At 44.6% G+C, this 23,522-nt stretch overlaps 1 protein-coding gene across 5 annotated transcripts in view; it reads right to left on the bottom strand.

Moving 5' to 3' along the window:
- The window catches only part of PEX5L (peroxisomal biogenesis factor 5 like), a 174,672-nt gene that overhangs the window by 101,392 nt on the left and 49,758 nt on the right, over positions 1–23,522 (bottom strand). For 3 of the 5 annotated variants that reach the window (XM_081007976.1, XM_081007979.1, XM_081007977.1), the window contains exon 2: positions 5,482–5,589. The exons of the other annotated variants lie outside the window; for them this stretch is intronic. In XM_081007976.1, coding sequence (XP_080864102.1) covers positions 5,482–5,589 — 108 coding nt within the window. The remainder of the gene's footprint in view (positions 1–5,481; positions 5,590–23,522) is intronic. 5 annotated transcript variants of the gene reach the window in all.

Below are 23,522 nucleotides of genomic sequence, written 5' to 3'. Positions count from 1 at the left end.
TTTGGGTGGGAGCTGTGCTGTTTCTGGAAACCCCCCAGGATTCAAATCTGGAACCTCAAACCAGTATTATTCCCATTATCTAACAGATTTACTATGTGTGCCCAGTGTCAGATTTATGTATAAGCTAAACAAGCTATAGCCTAGGGCCCCACTCTCTTGCCCCCCCCCCAAATTATGAGTCTTTGTAAATTGTGTTTCTAAAGGAACTTTTGTTATTGCCAAATGCAAATGTGTTTGCATTATTAAGTTTGTTATGAATAAAAATCATTTTAAGTTAGAGCTTAATACAGTGGTACCTCTGGATACGAACAGGATCCGTTCCGGAGCCCCATTTGCATCCTGAAGCAAACGCAACCCATGGGTCACGATTTGTCGCTTCCGCGCATGCGCGTGACGTCATTTTGACAGTCTGTGCATGCGTGAGCAGCGAAACCCAGAAGTAACGCGTTCCATTACTTCCAGGTTGCCGTGGAGCGCAACCCAAAAGCGCTCAACCTGAAGTAACTTCAACCCGAGGTATGACTGTAATTATTTCACCATTTATATACTTCTTAGTTGTATTTCACTATTAATATACAGTACTTCTTAACTGTATTTCAGTTCAACAATTACTTTGATAAAATACATATTTTGTTATGTGCAAATGGCTTTAGATACCTATTAGGTTCATAAATGACCGTATAGCATATATTCAGCACAAAAAAAAGTGACAATTTGTTGTTGACAAAGGACAGCTGGACATATAAGGGCCCCATTACATTCAGTAGCTTAGGGCCTCATCAAACCTAAATAAAGCCCTGCGCATAGCAGGCAAACTTTCCCCTTTTCTTGCGAGGAATCCTATTCGGAATAAGGGAATTTCCCTTTAAAAAAGGGAAAAGTTGGCAGCTATGGCCCTGCATCTACCATAAACAACCAAAGCAACATGATCCATGACTAAGCAGCTTTGAATCTCCATTAAGAGGACAAGTCTGAGAATGGAATGGAGTTTGGGGGGTGGAGGTGAAGAGGCTAGCAACTTGCAATGTCATGGGGATGGGTGATGTTTACATGCCCTGTTTCACGTAATTTCAAGAAGTGATGATGATGATGATGATGATGATGATTAATACCCTGCCCATCTGGCTGAGTTTCCCCAGCCACTCTGGGTGGCTCCCAATCAAATGTTAAAAACAATACAGCATAAATATTAAAAGCTTCCCTAAACAGGGCTGCCTTCAGATGTCTTCTAAAAGTCTGGTAGTTGTTGTTCTCTTTGACATCTGGTGGGAGGGCGTTCCACAGGGCGGGCGCCACTACCGAGAAGGCCCTCTGTCTGGTTCCCTGTAACCTCACTTCTCACAATGAGGGAACCGCCAGAAGGCCCTCGATGCTGGATCTCAGTGTCCGGGCTGAACGATGGGGGTGGAGACGCTCCTTCAGATATATTGGACCGAGGCTGTTTAGGGCTTTAAAGGTCAGCACCAACACTTTGAATTGTGCTCAGAAACGTACTGGGAGCCAATGCAGATCTCTCAGGACCAGTGTTATATGGTCCCGGCAGCCACTCCCAGTCACCAGTCTAGCTGCCGCATTCTGGATTAATTGTAGTTTCCGGGTCACCTTCAAAGGTAGTCCCACGTAGAGTTCATTGCGTGATGCCCAACACTCAAGGAAAGGGTTGCAGCTCAGTGGTAGAACATCTGCTTTGCATGCTGATAGTCCCACAACTCACCCTAGCATCTCCAGGGTAGGACTTGGAATGTCCCATCTCAGACCCAGGAGAGCTGTTGCCAGCCAGTATCTACAGTACTGAGATTGATGGACCAGTGCTATAATGGCCTTGCTATAAAGCAGCTGCGAAGTTTCTATGTACTCTCCCCTTTGCTATAGTTCAAATACAATTACAAGGTGAACTCTCTGGGATGCGGCTTCTCTGCATATCCCAGTTTACTAGAAGCAATCGATTTCCTTTCTGTTATTAAGCCTCAGCCTCCTCACAATAAAGGAGAATATTTTCGGAGCAGGAAGCAACGTGATTATTTTCCTCATGGGTTCATTTATAGCTCTGATGCCAGAATTTCAAAATGCAGGGCATTTATTACACCGTGCCACAGATCCAAGACAGCCCTGACAAAGTCTCCTTTTTTCTTAATGCATTGTCACAAGTAAATGATCTACAAGCTGAAGACATTAGGAAGCAAGAGTCGATTCATTTTCAATTTACCTTTATTGCAGCAAAGCCAATTTTTCTCCCCTAGCTGTGGGGAACAATACGCTTTTCAGTGTGCATTTTGTTGCCGGGGTCAGAATAGCCACTATTTTATTTACATTATCGCACCATGCTTTGAAAGCTCCGGAGCAGGCCTGTTTATATTTTCTCCCTCTCTTTAGCATATAGAAAATATTCTTGTCCCTGTGTGGGAGACCAGATAGAAAGGATCCCCCAGGGTAGAAGGCTGTGGGAAGAAACAGAAGTTCCCAGGTCTACTTTTCTGTAGCTGGATAAAGAATCTGAGACAAATGTGGTAGAGGGTTTTTATAGCTTCTCCTCTCTCTTGCTTCTTTATTTTTTTGTTTTTTCCTCTTATTTTGACTTTTCAGTGTCTTTTTCTTCTTTTAGATTAGTTGTTTGGCTTTTATTGTACCCGATATTGAAAACTTTCAATAAAAACATTTAACAATTTTTTTTTGTAGAAATTAGAAACATTTATGGATCGCCAACGCTCTCCTATGCATGCCAAGTGGAGATTTTTTTTTGGGGGGGGGGGAATATACGATGAATTAAAAAAGATGATAGGGATAACTTTTACTAAAAAACCGGAGGCATTTCTATTAAGTACCGGTATTTTAGATAAAGAGATCCCAAAAAAATCTAAGAGAGGTATTCTTGTATGAAACCACAGTGGCTCGAATACTTGTGGCCAAGGGATGGGAAGATCACGAGGCTCCAAAAATAACAGATTGGCAAATCAAATTACAGGAATTGGTGGAGCTGGCTCAACTGACTAGCAAACTCAGAGGAAACTCAAAGCAAAAACTTGCAGGAAAATGGGATGGTTATAGAAGATATGTTCAAAAATACAATAATAGTTTTGACTCCGTGCTAGCATTTGAGTGACAAAGGAAGTAAAAGGAGGTGGATGACAATTAAGGATTTATTATGTTTTCAGAATGTATTGGAAAATTTATATAGAAAGGTTTATTGTTTTGTGTACATTTGATTGTAAGATAAAACATATGCAAAGGGACTTGACAGGAAGTCAAAATTGAAGAAAAGATTTTGTAGGATAAAAGAGGAAAAATATTTACTTTCATTATTATCATTTTTGTGTGTCTGTGTGTCTGTACATATGTGTGTTTTGTATGGAATGATTGGGAGGAAATAAGATGGTAAATAACAAATAACAAACTAAATATTGATGTATGTAATTTTTATTTCTCAATTATATTTAGTGGTAGTATGGCTGTAATCTTTTGTAACATAAAATCATTCAATAAAAATTATTTTTTTTAAAAAAAGTGCAGCTCTGCACTCAGGGGAGGAAAACCTCATGGTTGGTAACGAATTTTAACAGGGACTCAGCAAAGGCTGAAGGAACCAAACACCCATTGAGTTCCACCAACTGACTGACTCCAATACAAATCAAGGTACAGATAGAAGGTTCTCCACAGGGCAATCAAGTAAATCCCATTGAATTCAATCTGTTTGTTGCTATATAATGTCAGGAGCAGGAAAGTTAAACCAAAGAAAATGGTAGGAAGAATCAGGAGGCCCCTTCCTTTGCAGCCGTGACTTGAATTCTGTGCTTTTTTAATTGAACTGCCTCCCGAAACAACATTAATTCCCTGCATGTAATGACACACACAGCAGCAAGAAAAGTTGACTATAGCTGTTTCCATGATGTGTTATTTTGCTCCCCTGCAGGGCGCTTTTGTTGGAGGAACAGCCCAGAACTGTTACCATCTCGTTGGGGTGTAAAATATAGATGAGCTCAGCGCTTGTTGGCTACACTGAGCCATTCCTGTGTCAGCTGGAGTTCTTACTAGACAAGTAACAGATTCCCTTGTGAACTTTCCCACATTCTTACGCTTCTCACTGGTCCATCTACTTACTGATATATTTACTGCATGAATTTTATATACCGCTTGATTGTAATAAAATCTCAAAGCAGTTTACAAGAAGAATGAAACAATATAAGTGAAAAAGGGCAGCAACTATTTTAAACATTCAGAAAATCATTAAAATCAACAATAAGCTAAATCCAGATGAAAACACGTCAACGTGTCTGGATAGGTTTTGCCTAAACAAAAATCAGCTGCTGAAAAGAGCATTGTTGTTGTTGTTTTATTATTATTATTATTATTATTATTATTATTATTATTATTATAGAATTTATATACCGCTGTATACCCAGAGGTCTCAGGGCAGTTCACAGAAGAAAATCAAAATATAAAAGCACAAAATACATAATCAAAATAAAAGCAACAGCCCAATAACCCATTAAAACCCTCCCCCAGTAGAGGTGACAACCATTTTAGGCATGTCCAATGGATGCACAATTGTCGACACTCAGGTCCCTTTGCACCTGGAAGAAGACAGAATGGGGGTGGAATGGGACAATGCACACAAGAATGCAGAGAGGCGGGACTTAGGTTGACTCCAGTCATGTGACCTGGAGACCTGACACTAAGCACTTGTTTTCCTTTTGCCAGACTTAAGCAGAGCAGCAGCCCCGCTGCTGAATGGGGTTTGGATCTGGTGTAACTTTATGCTTGCTTAACTTACACAAACTTGCTTAATGCCAGCTTCCTGGGCATAGGATTGCTCCCTCAAAGAATAAAAAATATTAGATTATTATTTTTTTGCGGGTTGGGGGAGCTATTCAGTGTTATGTCTTTAAGCAGGAGGCTGGTACTAATGGCCTGAATGTTTTTACACTTCTGTGTGTTTTTATTCTGTTTTTTGTGCGAGAAACAGAGTATCTCCTGAGAACCTGAGTGCTCTGTTTTGTTTTTAAATTCCGAGGTGCCAGATGGCTATGGCTGAGGTTGGAAAGTATATTTATCTTGCATTTTGAATAACTTTTTGTGTTATATTAGCTGTGGCAGCCTTGGAACAAAGTCACCTATTTCATTTCGGAAACTCCAAATTTTTCATCAGGGATCGAAGCACATAATTCTGCTTCTGGCATGTGTACTACTAGCTTCTTCATGAGATAAGCAATGAGTGGGGAAAAGAAGGCAAGCTTGAATTATGGGTTTAATATTCTGAATAACAGGGCAATATGTGAATGAATAGACACAATAAGGAAACGAGACAGGGCAGCTTGGTGGGAGCAGCTGGATTAAATATGGAGTGAGAATGAGAGGAAGACTGCTGTGTAAAAACGGCCTCTCAAAACTCTGCCACTCTGCTTTTGGACAGGGAAATTGACGGGGCACATTTCACAGAATTTCTCCCGGGGGATTAGACATTGTACAACAGTTTCCAGAACTCACCATTAGCCGTGATTGCAGCACAGCTTCTTTCCTTTCCTCCCTACAATTTGGCTTGTTTGTTCGTTTGTTTTTAGCTCCTTTCCTGTCAGCACTCGCCATCGAAGTTTTCTATTAAAGGGAATGATATATTGCAATGGAAATGCATTTCTTAGGCGTGCAGAAGGGAAGCTATGTGTTTATTATTACATTTTAAGTTGCATTTTTATTTTTTACAAAAGGCAACCCAAAGCAACTTGCAAATATAACGCAAACGTTAAAATGAAATATGAAAAGCCGGAAGAAAACGAAAGCCTAAAAACTCACTTGTGACACATGCCAAACAACAACAACCAGTTCAAATACAGGCAATGCCGGAATATCAGTTAAAGCATCCATGACAGATGGCCACCCAAATTCTGCTTAAAAACCTCCAAGGAAGTGGAGTCCACAAACTCCAAAGGGAGTCCGTTCCACTGTCGAACAGCTCTTACTGTGAGAAAATTCTTCCTGATGTTTAGTAAGAATCTCCTTTCTTGTAACTTGAAGTTCAAGTCCTACCCTCCAGAGCAGGAGACAAACAGCTTGCTCCATCTTCCTTGTGACATTTCTTGAGATATTTGAAGATGGCTGTCATATTTCTCTCAGACTCCTCTTTCCCAGGCTAAACATACCCAACTCCCTCAACCGTTCTTCATAAGGCTTGGCTTGTAGAACCTTTAGTTTCTTGGTCAACCTCCTCTGCACACGTTCAAGCTGGTCAGTATCCTTCTTAAATGGTGGCACCTAGAACTGGACACAGCAGTTCAGGTGTGGTCTGACTAAGGCAGACTAGAGGTGTACTATGACTTCCCTTGATTGGGACACTATACAGTGGTACCTCGCAAGACGAATGCCTCGCAAGACGAAAGAGTTTTTCGTTTTTTGAGTTGCTTCGCAAGACAAATTCCCCTATGGGCTTGCTTCGCAAGACGAAAACGTCTTGCAAGTTTGTTTCCTTTTGAATTTTCAATGAATTCCTATGGGAAACTGTGCTTCGCAAGACGAAAAATTCGCAAGACGAAAAAACTCGCAGAACGAATTAATTTCGTCTTGCGAGGCACCACTGTAGATGCAGCCTGGATCAAATGAAATTATCAAGCATCCCTACTTGCCATAGAGGAAGAGGCTATTTATTTAGTCACAAACCTGCAGTAAGAATGATCTCATTTCCCCCTGGAAAGCTTCAGCCCCCGCCACCCAGTCACTGCAGTCATTGCACCCAGTCACCCCTACATATTACTTTGTTCTTCAGTCATAGAAGTGGCCTACAATATTAAGACAAGGGACAGGTGGCTGTTGGAAGAGGCGTCACTTCCCATGGGGTGCACCCCTTGTTGTCTCTGATCAAGGTAGTCTTTGAAGCAATACAAAGACCTGTCAAACCATACAAAGGTACCCATCACCAGCAGTCACCACCTTTAACCCACCTCCTTCAAGTCTCCAAGAGAGAGAGGTGGGGAATAAACAAACTAGTGTCTTCTTCCAGCTAAATAAATAACGCAGGGCAATCCAAATATTGCCCAGCTCAATACCAACAATAGGAATTGTTCCAAATGCCCCAAGCAGACCTGGGAATTTGCACGCCACCATTTCTCTTCAATGGAATGCAAAAAGGCTGTCGTCCGCCAGATTTCTTCTGTCATAGAAAGAGGCTTGGGATTTCGGATGCCCATCTGAACAGGAACCAGAACTATGGAGAATGCACATATGATGTCTGTCTGACAGTGCTGTTTATTATTACACTGAATCGGTGGGTTGTGTGTCTGTGTGTGTAGGAGAGGAAGGGCTGGAGGAACAGGCAGGCAATGCAAGTTGTCTCGCACAGCAACAGCCTCGTGTAATGTGCAGCGCTGCATTTGCTTCTTGCTGAGCCCTGACAGTAATGGGACAGCTGAGTGGCAGGTGCTGCTGATCATTTTAATAAGGTCTGTCCAGTATATTTCACCTTCATCATTGCAGAGCTTTTGCTCTGCAATGCTTCCTCCTGCAGACGAGGAAAGATTGTCTGTTGGACACAAACTCTGAGGCTGAAGTAGAAAGGAAGATGAGCAGAGAGCCTTTGATAACCCTCTTTGGGTTATGTATGCATGTATTAAATTCATATGCCACCCATATGCCACCCATCTCAGGGTGGTTCACAATGTAAAAATACAATATAAAACCCACAAAACACACAATAAAAATAAGAACAAAGACAAACCAATAACCCTGTCTCCCATTTAAAGAGATAGTGGATGTTAATCAGCCTAAGGCCTGGCTGAAAAGGAGTGTTTTCGCCTGGTACATAAAGGAGCATATTGAAGGTGCCAAGAAAGCCTCTCTGGGGAGAGTATTCCATCAACAAGGAGCCACCACAGAAAAGGCCAGTTCTCATGTTGCCACCCTCTGGACCTCTCATGGAGGAGGCACACTAAGAAGGTACTCAGATGATGATCTTAGGGTCTGGGTAGGTTTATATAGAGAGAGCCAGTTCCTGAGCAGCTGATGTGGTCTTTGGTAGCTACAAAGGTATCCTTTCATCTCTGCTGCCTCAAATCCAATTTAAGCATACAGGTAAAGCATATGGAATAGTTCATGGACCAAGTACGATTTCACAGTGCAGGCGGAGGGGACATGAAGCCACTGTGGTGTAGTGCTTAGAGTGTCGGACTAGGACCTGGGAGAGACCAGGGATGAAATCCCCCACTCAGCCATGAAGCTCACCGGCTGACCTTGGGCCAGTCACTGTCTCTCAGCCTAACCTAACTCACAGGGTTGTTGTGAAGATGAAACGGGGAGATGGAAGCCATGTGCACCACCTTGAGCTCTTTGGAGGAACATGTGGGTTATAAATGCTATACATCTTATTTAAGTAAATAAATACATGTTCCCACATATGAAAACACCCCTTCCACAAAGAAATCAAGAACAAGGGGCCGGGGAAATCAAGGGGGATTATGAGTGTAATAAATAAAACCCTATCCCTAACATATGGACTTTCCATGTGCAGAATCTAGCTATGTTATCATGATTAGGGAAAATCTAAATTTCAGCTGTAGGCTGCTCAGGGCAGGGACCTATATTTTCTTTACATTGCTCTATAAAGCACCCTCTGCATTCTGGGTACTACAATAATCCTCAGCAATGTCAGTGTGGGTATGCGTAAAAGGAGACACTGGATCTATAGCAGCAAGCAATCCCTATAGGGATCTTGCCGTCTAGTGATTAATATCTTATCGGTTAACTGAAGTCTTTCAACAGTGAAGGATGGTTATCAGGAAGGGAAGTAATTGAGCAAGCTAGCTGGACCACATTTTATCTATTTATTTTTAGCAATTTTAATTCTGCACACTCTAAAATAAAGAGTCACAAATGAGCTAAATCCCTGATGCTATTTGTCAAAAATAATGGCGACACCTTTCTTCGCTTTCCCCCATCTCATTTACTCTCATTAAACTGACCTCCTATATCCCAGGTGTCATCTGTTCCGCAAAAGAAAAATGATACCCAAGCAGGGAACCCTTGCATGTGTTTCATTATTCCTTTGCAGGCCACAGTGGATGGAGCAATGTCAGCTCCTGAGAAAATCAACACTAATAAACTACTTGCTGTGGGATACAAATTGGGATTTATAACAAAGTAGGTTTATTTTTATTTGTTTTTTTTAATGTCAGCCACCAAGACCTTGTGATTTGGAGGTCCTTGCCGTATTACTTAAGAAAAAAGCATTTGAAAAGCAGATATATAAGAACACAAGTAGATCCCTGCTAGATGAGGACAATGGCCCATCTAGGCCAGCATCCTGTTCTCACAGTGGCCAGTCAGATGCCTGCAAGCAGGATTCGAACACAAGAGCCCTCTCTCCTCCTGCGACCAGAAGTATTACTGTCTCTGTCTGTGGAGGCACAGTATAGCCATCATGGCTAGTAGCCAGGGGTAGCCTTTTCCTCCATGAATTTGTCTAATTGTTTTTAAAGGCCCCGCATACCTGAAGGAGCATCTCCACCCCTATTGTCCAGCCTGGACACTGAGATTCAGCACCAAGAGCCTTCTGGCGGTTCCCTCAGGGGACATGGGTGGCACTGTGATCGAAACCACTGAGCCCCTTGGGCTTGCCATTCGGAAGGACGGCCGTTCAAGTCTGCACCACGGGGTGAGCTCCCATTAGGGAAGCTTTTAATGTTTAATAGACTATTGTATTTTAATATTCTGTTGGAAGCCACCCAGACTGGCTGGGGAATGAAGAATAAATTGTTGTTGTTGTTGTTCCGTCTCAGTTCCTGCCAACCTAACAGTTCGAAAGCATGCCAGCACGTGTAGATAAATAGGTACCGCTGCGACGGGGAGGTAAACGGCGTTTCCGTGCACTCTGGTTTCCATCATTGTGTTCCGTTGTGCCAGAAGCAGTTTAGTTATGTGGTCATGCTGGCCACATGACCTGGAAAGCTCTCTGCGGACAAACACCAGCTTTCTCAGCCTGAAAGTGGAGATGAGCGCAGCACCCCACAGATGAATTCGACTGGACTTAACTGTCCACAAGTCCTTTACCTTTACATGGTGGTTCCCTCACTGCGAGAAGTGAAGCTACAGGGAACCAGGCAGAGGGCCTTCTGGGTAGTCACTCCCACCCTTGGGACGCCCTCCCGCCAGATGTCAAGGAAATAAACAACTATTTGACTTTTCGAAAACATCTGAAGGCAGCCCCATATAGGGAAGCTTTAAATGTTTGGTATTTTACTGTGCTTAATGGGTTTAATTTGTTGGCAGCCACCCAGAGTGGCTGGGGCAGCACAGTCAGATGGGAGTCATATAATTTATCCTCATCATCATTCATGTTGCAGCCATCACTGCCTCCTGTAGGAGCGAATTCCATAATTTAGCAATACACTGCATGGAAAAGTGCTTTCCTTTTGAAGAAGTAAGTAAAGGTAAAGGGACTCCTGACCATTAGGTCCAGTTGTGACCGACTCTGGGGTTGCGGCGCTCATCTCGCTTTATTGGCCGAGGGAGCTGGCATACAGCTTCCGGGTCATGTGGCCAGCATGACTAAGCCGCTTCTGGCGAACCAGAGCAGCGCACGGAAACACCATTTACCTTCCCGCTGGAGTGGTACCTATTTATCTACTTGCACTTTGACGTGCTTTCGAACTGCTAGGTTGTCAGGAGCAGGGACTGAGCAACGGGAGCTCATCCCATTGCGGGGATTCGAACCGCCGACGTTCTGATCGGCAAGTGCTAGGCTCTGTGGTTTAACCCACAGCGCCACCCGCGTCCCTTTTTGAAGAAGTACTTTCTTTCAAAAGAATACAGGAAACCAAGAGCTACATTCAGGGCTCATTCACACCTTCATTTGTGCTGCACCTAGAAAGCACAGGTCCGAGCAGTTTTCTGCTTGGCTCGCACTTTCTAGGCATGGGTCTGAGTGGTTTCCCCCTTGCCCCACTCATTTCCAAGGGAAAACCCACTCTTTAGTGACAGATCAGAACAAATGGCAATCCGGTGGAAACCCAAATTGCCATTTGTTCCGATTGAGAGCGAAACAGCAGCTTTCCCTGGGGGAAAGCAGCGGGACAACAAGAAGTGTGGATAAGTTCCTTACACTTCACTTACAGAATCCATGCCAACTCCAGGGACAGCTGCAACAGACCCCTGCCTAAAACCACGGAGAACTGCAGACAGCCAGGGTACGTCAGGGGTCACCTACTTGGTGCCCACACAATTATTAAGTGGGGAGAGCACTGTTGCAGTCTGGTCCTAAGTTCTGCTGTTGGCCACAATGGAAACCGGATGCAGGACGAGATGGACCTTTGACCTGATCCAATACTGGTAGGATGCGCCTGCAATTGTGAGCTCATTCCTAGCTTGAACAATGAAAGTCCCCTCTCTGCTGCTCTTCCAGGTGAGTCATTCTTCAAGGAACAGTATCTTTGGGCTGAGTCACATCAGGATAAGATGGGGGAAGTAAAACGCCAATCGCAGATTGCTAGATCGAACAAATGCACCGCCTGATAATGGAAACAAGCATTGCAAAATCCTTATCGCAAGAGAGCTGTCACCTCAACAAACTATGTGAAGAAGCCCTTATAGTTCTCTCTATGGGACTGTGTTTCTCTTTGGGAAACAACGGCAACTTTTTCTTTTCTTTGGACCTGGGCTGAAGCACTGCTGCAGCAGACCTTGGGGCGGAAGAAGAGCTGGTGTGGCCAAGGCAGCAAGAAACTGAGGACTCAGTGCATCCTAGAAGGTCAACTGACCCTTGGGAGAAGTGTCCGAGCCATCCAAAGGACGGGTGGGCACTTTATTCATGTGCAGTGCTGGCACAAACATGAATGCACGCAGTGCAGCACATCTGGCAGGGCTGCGTGAGGGAAGTGCAGTGCCTGATTTCAGAGGGTAAGGGCCATAGTACCTGCTTTGTACACAAAGGATTCAATCGTTGGCAACATTTCCAGGTAGCGCTGGGAGAGAACCCTGCCTGAAACCTTGGAGGCGCATTGCCAGTCATCGAAGAGACTCCTGAGATCAATGGACCAATGGGGCCTGACTTCCTGGGACTTCTCCCTTTGCAAAACTGCAAGCTGCATCCCGCGTTGGAATCTGCAGTTCAGATTTCAAGAGTTGTGCCTTGGGGTGAGGCAAGGGATCTCCGGACACACCCCTCAGACTACATGCCACAGCTACTCATGGCAACCTATTTTATTCATTCATTCATTCATTCATTCATTCATTTGATCCCATTTGTGAATCGTTTCCCATATAAACATCCCCAAGTGAAAATTGCCTCTCGCAAACCCCGAGACATTTGAGGACTCATTAGAGAACAGTGCCTTTTACAATCACTCAGGGGTGTGTGTAGAATTCAAGATTTATTCAGAAAAATTTCCAGCGCTCCTCACAGGGGGTTTATTCAACCAATAACCCAGCAAGTCTCAAAATTTACTGAAGCAGAGGGAATGTCTTTACTCGAGCATTTACAGATTTTGCCTCCAGGGACGTGGCACTCTTCCACTAAATCCAAAAGTTTCCTCAGAGCAAACGAAGTGTGTTCTGGCTGTTTCTAATTGTTTGCACGGGGAAGAAATAATGAGGGTAGACATTTCAAGAGTCATTTCTCCCCACCTCAACCATTTTTCTTTATAACTTAAGTGGCAACTTCCAAAGAAACGTCAAGACTTATCAGTGTTTTTGGCACGCGTCCTATCTTTAGGCTAGCCTAAGTGAAAATGAAAAGTATTTGCCAGGCAAATAAAGTGCCATGACATAACACAAGGGTAGGCAAACTAAGGCCTGGGGGCCAGATCTGGCCCAATAGCCTTCTCAATCCGGCCCACGGATGGTCCGGGAATCAGCGTGTTTTTACATGAGTAGAATGTGTCCCTTTATTTAAAATGCATCTCTGGGTTATTTGCGGGGCCTGCCTGGTGTTTTTACATGAGTAGAATGTGTGCTTTTATTTCAAATGCATCTCTGGGTTATTTGTGGGCCATAGGAATTCCCCCCCCAAAAATACAGTCTGGCCCCCCACAAGGTCTGAGGGACAGTGGACCGGCCCCCTGCTGAAAAAGTTTGCTGACCCCTGACATAACAGAAACCAAAGGGCTTGAACACATGCCAGTTGGAGGGGACCCAATTACAAAACAACAGCTCTCACCTATTGCAGATACATTGGAATTGCGAGAAGCCTCTGAATATTCTGGTTATTCTAACAGAAGTAGGAAGCGCAAAGGCTGTGTGCTGCTTAGGTACTGAATATAATGATTATACACTTCTTACACAGTGATAGGAACTGGCTGGACATCCTCACTCACTCAGTGTATTGAAACAAATCTCCACAAACCCTTTCTTTCTACAGCTCAATATTCCTGGAAGACCATGTATGGTACACAGGAATAGGCATAACTCAGTGATGCCAATAACAATGGCTCATGTTCAGATCATTGCTGGATTAGTGTGGTCAAATGCAAAAGGGGCCGTCGCTTCTGCACCTTTAACACTTTTGTAGGAAAGGTAATTTCTGCAGTTTCCCCTTCTACACACTTGCTAGAGGTCCTGAAGCCTTTTTTTGTACATGTTCACCCTAGACTGGGTACCCGACACTAGGTGATCAAAGGATAATTATTACTACCTTGCAGAGGTTCACATTTCAGGAAAAGATCCTGCATACGTATGAAATCACTTATGAGATTTTCAGCATTTAGCACAGAGCTGGGCTCCCAGACCTGGGTGACTGCTGAAGTTCAAGGCTGGTCCTGACCGGTGTTGATATGTAGGGTTGCCATGCATCCAGGAAAACCCGGACTTGTCCTCTTTTGGGGGGCTCACATGCCCATCTGGGCAGATTTTTACATTTTAAAGGAAATGTCTGGGTTTTATTTGGGGGGTGGGTGGGTTGGGTCTCGAGCAGCTCTGCACGCTGCGGCCGCTGCCAGCCCAAGCTGTCCTCTTTTTTGCTCTTCAAGATATGGCAACCCTAAGATATGTTCTCTGGAATAGGTCAGGGTGGTGCTGTGTGTTAAGCCACAGAGCCTAGGACCTGCCGATCAGAAGGTCGGCGGTTCGAATCCCCTCATCGGGGTGAGCTCCCGTTGCTCGGTCCCTGCTCCTGCCAACCTAGCAGTTCGAAAGCATGTTAAAGTGCAAGTAGATAAATAGGTACCACTCTGGTGGGAAGGTAAACGGTGTTTCCGTGTGCTGCTCTGGTTCGCCAGAAGCGTCTTAGTCATGCTGGTCACATGACTCGGAAACTGTACGCCGGCTCCATCAGCCAGTAAAGCGAGATGAGCACCACAACCCCAGAGTTGGTCATAACTGGACCTAATGGTCAGGGGTCCCTTTACCTTATAGATAAAACAGAAACCAATAATCAGTGCTACCATTTCCTTTGTTATTGTTGGCATCCGTCTGTCTCTAGAGACAATGGAGTGTGCTTCTGGGGGTGAAATCAAACCACTGTACAACTTCTCTCTCTCTCTCTCTCTCTCTCTCTCTCTCTCTCTCTCTCTCTGTGTGTGTGTGTGTGTGTGAACAATGTTGCATTTCTTTTCTTACTGAAAAGTGGAACAGTGGCTTTTCCACTCTGCAGAAGGTTGCCAGCATTAAGGAAGCAACCTGAACACAACAATTTCTGGCAGGAAATTGTATGTGTTTTTCCTTTTGAACACATCCTGAGATAATCAAGCCATTCTGAAATGGCAGGCTCTCACCTCTCCACACGAAGCGACTAATTCCAGGACTTTAATCTCACCTGCCTGTGCAGGGAAAAGAAGGGAGGCATCCCAGAGGGGAAATGACATGCCTCTAGTGGTATTAGCGCTGGTGATTTACACTGGAGTTAGCAGAGTCTCCTGCAGATTATTAGCCTTTTCTCTTTTTGACCCTTGAAGTGATTCCATATAGTTGCTACCGAGAATGAAAGTAGTATTATGGGAAGAGCAGCAGATCAGCACTAGTGTGAATGCAGAGCTAGTGCAGACAGATTTCGGAGGACAACTACATCCTCAGCAGACGTCAATGAGTCTGAGAATTCAAATAAATACTAATAATAAAAATAATTTATTATTTATACCCCGCCCATCTGACTGAGTTTCCCCAGCCACTCTGGGCAGCTTCCAAGAGCTTCAAAGTGTTGGGTTAAAAATGAATGGGTGTTTTGGCAGCCATCTGACATAAACCTGGTTTATGTCAGTTTCCTATAATGAAATTACTGAAGTTCTGTGCTTTTGCAAAGTTGATTCTACTAATCATCGTGCACAGAGCTTTGCAAACAACTGATGTATCCCATCAGCTGCATGCCAGAAAACCTACAAAGGGTGGAAGGCTCAGTCTAGTTCCAATTCGTGTCAATTACACATGTTCATTCATAAAACCGTCCCATCCCATTTCCATATAAATCTCTGATTCGCCCCCCCCCGTCTGCACGAAAATTTAAGATTAAATGCATATTTAAATAGTATTTTAACACAAACGACACTTTAAAATATTTATTTTGCTTCAACGTATGCATTGCTAAATACGTATTTTTCCCAGATACATTTTGGTACTTTTCTGAGCTGGGGGCAGCATCGCACAATTCAGAGCCGTGCAAATTCCAGAGTATAAGTTGCGTTGCAATGCAGCTACTATTCTTGGAGCTGAAAATTAGGTTGCTTTTCTTAAAACTGCAGACCAAACAAAACCACCCTCCATCTGGACTGCTAACACACAAACGCAAACAGACACAAAGTGAGCTTGCACCAGGCATGGCTCACTTTCAAACTTCTTTCCAAAAGCTAGAAACTTTTCCTTTAAAGCTACTCAAGACACGGATTTCTCCACCTGATTTTGGCTTTATTTGCTTGTGTGGCATGATAGCAGGAGCCAGGTACCTCTGGTCTTGGTGCATTCACCCCATTTATGCCCACCCTGAATTATTTATCCATTATTAATTTTCCACTCTGTTCTGGATATGCCATATGCGGTTGTTTTCTATGGCAGCTTTGTTCTCCTTCAGCGGGAGCAGCCATGGGGAGCCTTTGAATAAAACAGCCAACTCACAGTCAGGTGCCTGTGTATCTCAAAAGAGAAATAAGACCTCTAATGTTACTGTATCATTAAACAGAGAGGACAAAGAGGAAAAAGAACACAACAGCACTGACGGGAATTTTCACGTAATGAGAAATGGTTCTTAAAGCGTTCTCAGCGTTGAAGCCATCATGCTATTAAAAGTTCCCGATTCCAGAAAGCTTAAGCATCTCTGCTTTCTCCGTTGCTATACATTATTTAGTACAGTGAAGGATGAAGTCGCCACTGTGAAGTCACACAATCGAGATTATGCAGAGCCCAAAGCCCTTTATCTCAGGCAGGGCACCTCTGAGCAGGTACAGAATTCTTTCTCCTAAAGGTGAAACATCCCCCCCCCAAAGGACCTGAGGACAAATTATTTCCCTCCACTTCCTTTGTGAAGGGAATGCTCTCTCACTGGTCCAGAGATGGTGCAGGTTCACCATGGAGGAGCTATTCATCACTCTCAGTTCTCCTGCCTACAGTTGCAGCAGCTCCACATGAATAATAATAATAATAATAATTTATTTATACCCCGCCCATCTGGCTCGGTTTCCCCAGCCACTCAGGGCAGCTCCCAACAGAATATTAAAAACACAATAAAACATCAAACATTAAAAAATTCCCTCAACAGGGCTGCCTTCAGGCCCTGCGGAAAGATGTCAAGTCCCGCAGGGCCCTGGTCTCTTGTGACAGAGCGTTCCACCAAGTCGGGGCCAGTACTGAAAAGGCCCTAGCCCTTGAGACCAATCTGACCACCTTGTGCCTTGGGACCTCCAAAGTGTTGTCATTTGTGGACCTTAAGGTCCTCCACGGGGAATACCAAGACAGGCGGTCCCGTAGGTTGCAGACTCTCCTTCCTTGGAAGTTTTTAAGCAGAGGTTGGATGGCCATCTGTCATGGATGCTTTAGTTGAGTTTCCTGCTTTGAAGGGGTTGGACTAGATGACCCATGGGGTCCCTTCCAACTCTACAGTTCTGTGATTCTATGAAAGCCTCTCTCTCCCTAAAGAGGTGTGGCAGTGAAATTATACAACCTCGCCTGCAAGTAGGCAACAAACATGAGCTCGTTTAGAGATGAAGCAGGGAGTTTAATTTATCTTCCCCGAGAAAGAATAAGCAGCTGGGAAACTGAAAACACACAATTTGTCCTCAGAATCCAGCGCACAGTAGCTGCCCTTTGGCAGCTGCTCAGTTAGGCATGACTCTGCAAAAAAAGAAGAAGGGAAAAAAACCCTTTCCAGAGAGCAAACATGTGATGTCTAAACACATGTTCTGTAAAATTCGTGACATTACAATGCTAGTGGCAAAAGTTCCCAGACCTAAGGGCAATGAATAAGAAGCAAAAAGTCTGTGTGGGGTTGAGAACCACAAGACAAAAAAGAGACTTTGAAAGCCTTCAAGATCTGCCAAATATGAAGAGGTCTCATTTGAAAGCTCCTTTCAGACTGAACTCCAGCTGCCAAACTCTTGATTTCTTTCCCTCTCTGATTTAAAACTGTCAGCCTGCTTGAAAATATTTAGTTTTAGAGTCTGTAAGGGTCAAAAACAGGTGTGACATTAAACACACGGCAGCATTTAATGTGTCTCCTCCCCATTTTAACACCAAATGGGGAAGGGGGTGTTAATTCTTTCTCCCCTGCCAGAGTAGGCTGAAAGTTACCTAAAGGCTTAAATTATTAGTTCAGGAGAGAAGTTTCCATTAGCTGTGCACACACCATAAATTTAAAGCACATTTAAAGCATATTTCCACACTGCTGAGAACTATAGTTGATTAAGGGTGTTGAGAAGAATAAATCTCTGAGAGCTAAACTACAGTTCCCATTATTCTTTTGGTGGGGAGGGGGAAGGTGCTTTGAATGTATAGCATGCATGCATGTCTGTTTGGGCCCTGAGAGTAAAAATTGCTTACCCTCAAGAGCACCACTTCCCAATACTTCTGTGTGAATCACTGTTCTGGGCATGCTTCCTGACAGAAGGGAGGCAAGTCCAGCACTGTGACTCATGCAGAGATGCTATGGGCACCCTCCTCTGAGGACTGGCAGTTCCGTTGTGTCCATCTAGTTCAGCATCCTGTCCTCTGAGTGGCCAACCAGGTGCCAATAGAAGTACAAAGCTGGGCTTGAAGGCAACAGCACTCTGCACACCTATAATTTCCAGCAACTGGCATCCAGAGGCACAGATTCCACAGGTGGAATGTAGCCATCATGGCTAGTAGCCATCAATAGCCTTCTCCTCCTTGAATTAGTCTAAATCCTCTGGAAAAGCCATCCTATGTCAAGGAGCTGTCCAGGAGTCAGGTCATCCACAGGGCAGGCACAGGCGCACACACACACACACACACACACACACACACAGAAAGAGAGAGAGAGAGAGAGAGTGTTACAGGTAGGTAGCCGTATTGGTCTGCCGTAGTCGAAACAAAATAAAAAAATTCCATCCAGTAGCAGCTTAGAGACCAACTAAGTTTGTTATTGGTATGAGCTTTTGTGGGCATGCACACAAAAGCTCATACAAATAACAAACTTAGTTGGTCTCTAAGGCATAGCTATCAACTTTCAGATTTGAAAATAAGGGATCAGCAGCCTCGAAAATAAGGGATCAGCAGCCTCACCTGTCCCGGGGACAGTCTACAGGATATCTAACAATCCGGGAAAGCAGCGGGAAACAGCGCGGGAAACAGCGCTGGAATAAGGGAATTTCCCACAAAAAAAGGGAAGGTTGACAGCTATGCTCTAAGGTGCTACTGGAAGAAATTTTTTTTTTTTTGTTTCCACACACACACACACACAGAGAGAGAGAGAGAGAGAGGGAGAGGGAGAGAGAGGGAGGGAGGGAGGGAGAGAGAGAAGGCACGGAATGCAATTCGCTTTTTACTAGCAGAAAACAACACAGCAGTGTCCCTGGTTCGCCTTCACTCAACAGAGGCGTTCCTGAAGCTAAGCTCTAGGTACCCCATCCCCCCTCTAGCTTTTCACTCTGGATCCCTCCCAAGCAGATGCAGGCTACGTCGAGGGGGTGGGCTCCTCCTCTGGGCCTGTCTGACACATTGCTCAGCAACATGCAGGACCCTCCTAAAGCAAGGGGTCAGAGGGGGAGGAGAGTCATCAGGACGGGGACTGTCTGCCCATACACTGTGACTCTCAGCTTCTAATCCTGTCCTGGAGGGTTCTTCTTCACAATAATAATAATAATAATTTATTTATACCCCGCCCATTTGGCTGGGCTTCCCCAGCCACTCTGGGTGGCTTCCAACAAAATATTAAAATACAGTAATGCATCAAACATCAAAAGCTTCCCTAAACAGGGCTGCCTTCAGATGTCTTCTAACAGTCTGGTCGTTGTTTTTCTCTTTGACATCCAGTGGGAGGGCGTTCCACAGGGCAGGTGCCACTACCAAGAAGGCCCTCTGCCTGGTTCCCTGTAACGTGGCTTCTCGCAGTGAGGGAACCGCCAGAAGGCCCTCGGCGCTGGACCTCAGTGTCCGGGTAGAACGATCGGGGTGGAGACGCTCCTTCAGGTATACTGGGCTGAGGCTGTTTAGGGCTTTAAAGGTCAGCACCAACACTTTTAATTGTGCTCAGAAATGTACTGGGAGCCATTGTAGGTCTTTCAAGACTGGTGTTATGTGGTCTCAGCAGTCTCCCAACCACCCTTGATCACTCAAGTCTCCTGCTTCTATCAGCTCCCAGCTCGCCCCTTCTGCTGACTGCTCCTCAGTCCCACCACCAGGATCCAGGCTTGAATGTGTCATCTTTGGAGCTCCCACCACTTTGCCTCATCCAGCCGGTCCCTGACATTCAAGCTGGTGCCTCCTGTGGGAGGAAGTTCCCTGGTGCAACTTTGCCCTGTGTGAAGAAGCGATTCCTTTTATCTGCCCTGTATCTTCCAACATCCCACTTCATTGGATGCCCATATGTTCTAGTGTAGGAAGAGGGGTGGGATGGGCTTTTCTCTACCCACCGTTGCCCATCCTGGCTAGTGCTGATGGGAGTCGTAGTCCGACAACATCGGGAGCGTACAACATTGGATGCCCTTAGTTTGGAGAATTTAAGGGTCCAACTCTAAAGGAACCGGGGAACAAACCTGTGAAATTCTGTACCCACCCAAATTTTTTGGACTCCGCCCTCATCACTAATCATTGCAGTAATTCCAATGCATCGCATTCATGCAACTTGTTTACAAAACATAGTCATTCAACTATATATATAACGAAAGCCTACCGGTCTGCCAATTAATGCAGAAAATAATTAAGGAACTTTCTGCTTTTAAAGGGCAGTTTGAATCCTATCTGTGAATTTAATTAAAAGAGAGGCAGCTGGGGAAACTAAGGTTAATTATATGGATGTTAATAAGTCCCTAAAATTGCATTTTGACTACCGTACAAATTGATTAACCGGGCAGGTTGGGGAGGTGTTTAAAAGTCATTTGGAAAGATTGGTATGTCATGTGCCAAATACCATGAAGGTACACAATGGCTTCAAGGTCCAGGCCAGGCATAGGCAAACTCGGCCCTCCAGATGTTTTGGGACTACAACTCCCATCATCCTTGACCACTGGTCCTGTTAGCTAGGGATGATGGGAGTTGTAGTCCCAAAACATCTGGAGGGCTGAGTTTGCCTATGCCTGGTTTAGATGCACGACATTCCTATATAAAAGTATAGAGGCATTCACACCTGCAGGAATAGCGGTGGGATTACAGAGGGGTGGGATAAAAGATCGGGACAATTTATGCAAGGAACGACATCTCTTGATTACTCTTGCTTGATAACGATGCACACCTTCAAGGTCGGGTGCCTTTGTGGGACGGAACACCCCGCCTGGGACATGGAGGCAAGGTGTTTTCCCAGGCTGGCACAACACCAAAAATCAGTCTCTGATAAAATACCATGGCTAATCAGCGAACACAAGGTGGACAAATCCAAAATCACTTAAACATGACATATACCAGAGCAGCAGCATTTAGGACGGAAGGAAAAGAGAAAGCTCGCATGTGTTGCATAATACTGTGATTTCCAAAAATAAGGTGCCATCCATTCTCTTATGTATCCTGATGGTCTTGGTTAAGAGGGAACTTTAAACAAAAGCATCCCTGGAAACAAAAGCTGCCTAGTAAGCCTAACCCAGAGAGCCATGAAATTTAAGTCTGCTGTTTCGTAAGCCCCTGGGGTTTACAAATGCATGAACGTGCTTGCATTTCTCTTCTTTCTGTAGTGTAATTATATTAGATTATAGTCCTGCGATACCTATTTTGCCTCTGCTTTGCCTGGCTGCATTGTAATTACTCACAGTTTACTATTTGCATCTCTTTTGCTTTCGGCGCACTTCTCGAAAGGGTTGTTCATACATGAGCTTGCACACAATATGGACGGAGCCTGATTTCATAAATGCTGTTTATGCCACTTGTCAGAGGCTTTCAGTCCTAGAGAGAATGACCTGCAGGCCACCACGGGGAAGACTCAGAACCTCATACTGACCTTGCAGGTACTTATTGATATCTATGCGATCAAGAGTCAGTCCAGTTATCTTGCTACTGGGATAATTCCCCATGCCTTTACTGACACAGAGACTCCCTTACAAATCTAGCACTGAGGTCATAGCCACACTCTGCATTTAAAGCACATGTAATACACACGGCTTCCCCCGAATAATCCTGGGAACTGTAGTTTTCCAAGGGCGCTGGGAACTGCAGCTTTGTGAGGGGTAAATGTTAAGTTGTGGGTGAACATATCAGATGACACAGTGATTCTTCAGACAGCTCTTGTTTATTCACAGGCCTGAACAGAACAGGGCTGAAGGGTTCAGCCAACCTGCTTATATAGAGCTCAACTACATGGCAACAGTAACAACTTTCTGTAACTATCCAATCACTGAACGTCACTTTCGATTCCTTATTTGCATATGCGGACCTGAGAGAAAACTATCTACAGTATCCCCCTGCTGGCCCAGGGTGAGAACTTCAGAACATAACAGTAAACTAATATTCTTCAACAGAAGCTGTTTACTTTAATAGTGTGTGGTATGGATGTGACCTAAATCTCCTTCACTCCTCCCCTCACATGTCCTCTTTTTTAAAAGAAGAAGAAGAAGAAGTGCCTTACATACTGGGGCTACACACAGCTGGCTTCTTTTGGAAACTAACACAGCTGTCCTCCTCTGAGCTCGATCCTGCAAAGAAGATCGTAAATCTGATCGAAATGGGGTGAGCATGATTCTATAGCAGCTTGAGCCCCAGTTTTCTGTCCCACTAACACAGAGCTTTCCAAACTATGCGTCATGAAACATTAGTGTGTCGGCTGCAGTGTGTAGGTGTGTCACGCAAACACTCCCCACACTGGAAAGGGGTCAGTTTCACCTCTGATTTGCTAGTAAAACTGAATGACTGTGTTACAAAATGATGCACGTCTAAAACGTGTGTCCCCAACAAGAACAGTTTGGAAAGCTCTGCACTAACGCATGAACCACTCCTGGTTGCGACTCTTCTGTAAGCCTCCAGCTGAGAAGAAAGGCCGGATACTTCAAAACCACATGCGCTGAGGCCGCTATGAATGGCTTCAAGTGAGAGAGTTGCCCTTTAGTAAACTTCTGCCAGCAAACAGCCGAGAGAATAGTCTTGGGTTTCAGCAGGAGGCCTCTTCTACTAACCAAGGGCGCTGCTGGCATCTGACATTTGTAGGGGCAATATCTAATATACTTTGGAATCTCACCCACAGAGAGCTGTGGCCAACAAGGGGACCTAACCTCCTAAAGGATATTCCAGGAGCCTTTTCTAAATGTTAGCTTTTTAAAAAAATGTATCAAGCTTTGTGTGTGTGTATAAATATAAGGAACAGTTTGAAATCAGTATTATTATATCAGATCATTCGCTGAGAAGTAAACCTCACCCCACGTTCCATTATTTTGCCCAACTGATGCAACAGACAACCACAAATTGCTCATTTAAGAACAGGTGGTTAATCTGCGACTCTCTAGATCCAGGGTAGCAAATCCTCAATTTGGGAGCTTCATCCAGCCTCCCAGGAATTATTTTTACTGTTGCCGCCACTGCAAGAGCCTACCAATTTTGATGGTGGCAAGAAAAAGTATTTTAAAAAACCCCAAAAACAAGTTTGACATTTTTTTCTAGAAGTTTACACTTCACTTACCACAGCACCCTGATGGGGGTGCAAACTGCCCCATACCCTGGTCATCAGACTGACCCTCTGATGAGCAGGGTGAGTGCAATAACTCCCTCTCAGCTCATCTACATGGATCACCTGAGATGGAGGCTGTGGCCACACCCACCTAGGCCACACCCACCACTGGAATGTGCCCCTTGCCATTGGGTCGGACAAGGGTGAATGCAGCCCTGAGGCCAGGAAAAGTTGAGAGAACTTTTGTTCTCCAGGTGTTGTTGGATTCCAGTTCCCATCAGCCCCTGCCAACATGACCCAATGGGATGATGGGAGTTGTAGTCATGTATACCACCTTAAGCTCCTGGAAGAAAATATTTAGGTGTTGCTTATT

The sequence above is a fragment of the Podarcis pityusensis genome (genome assembly GCF_964106645.2).
Source record: "Podarcis pityusensis genome assembly, chromosome: 5".
NCBI lineage: Eukaryota > Metazoa > Chordata > Lepidosauria > Squamata > Lacertidae > Podarcis > Podarcis pityusensis.
Note: the sequence above shows the minus strand (reverse complement) of the source record. Positions and strands in the feature narration are given on the sequence as shown.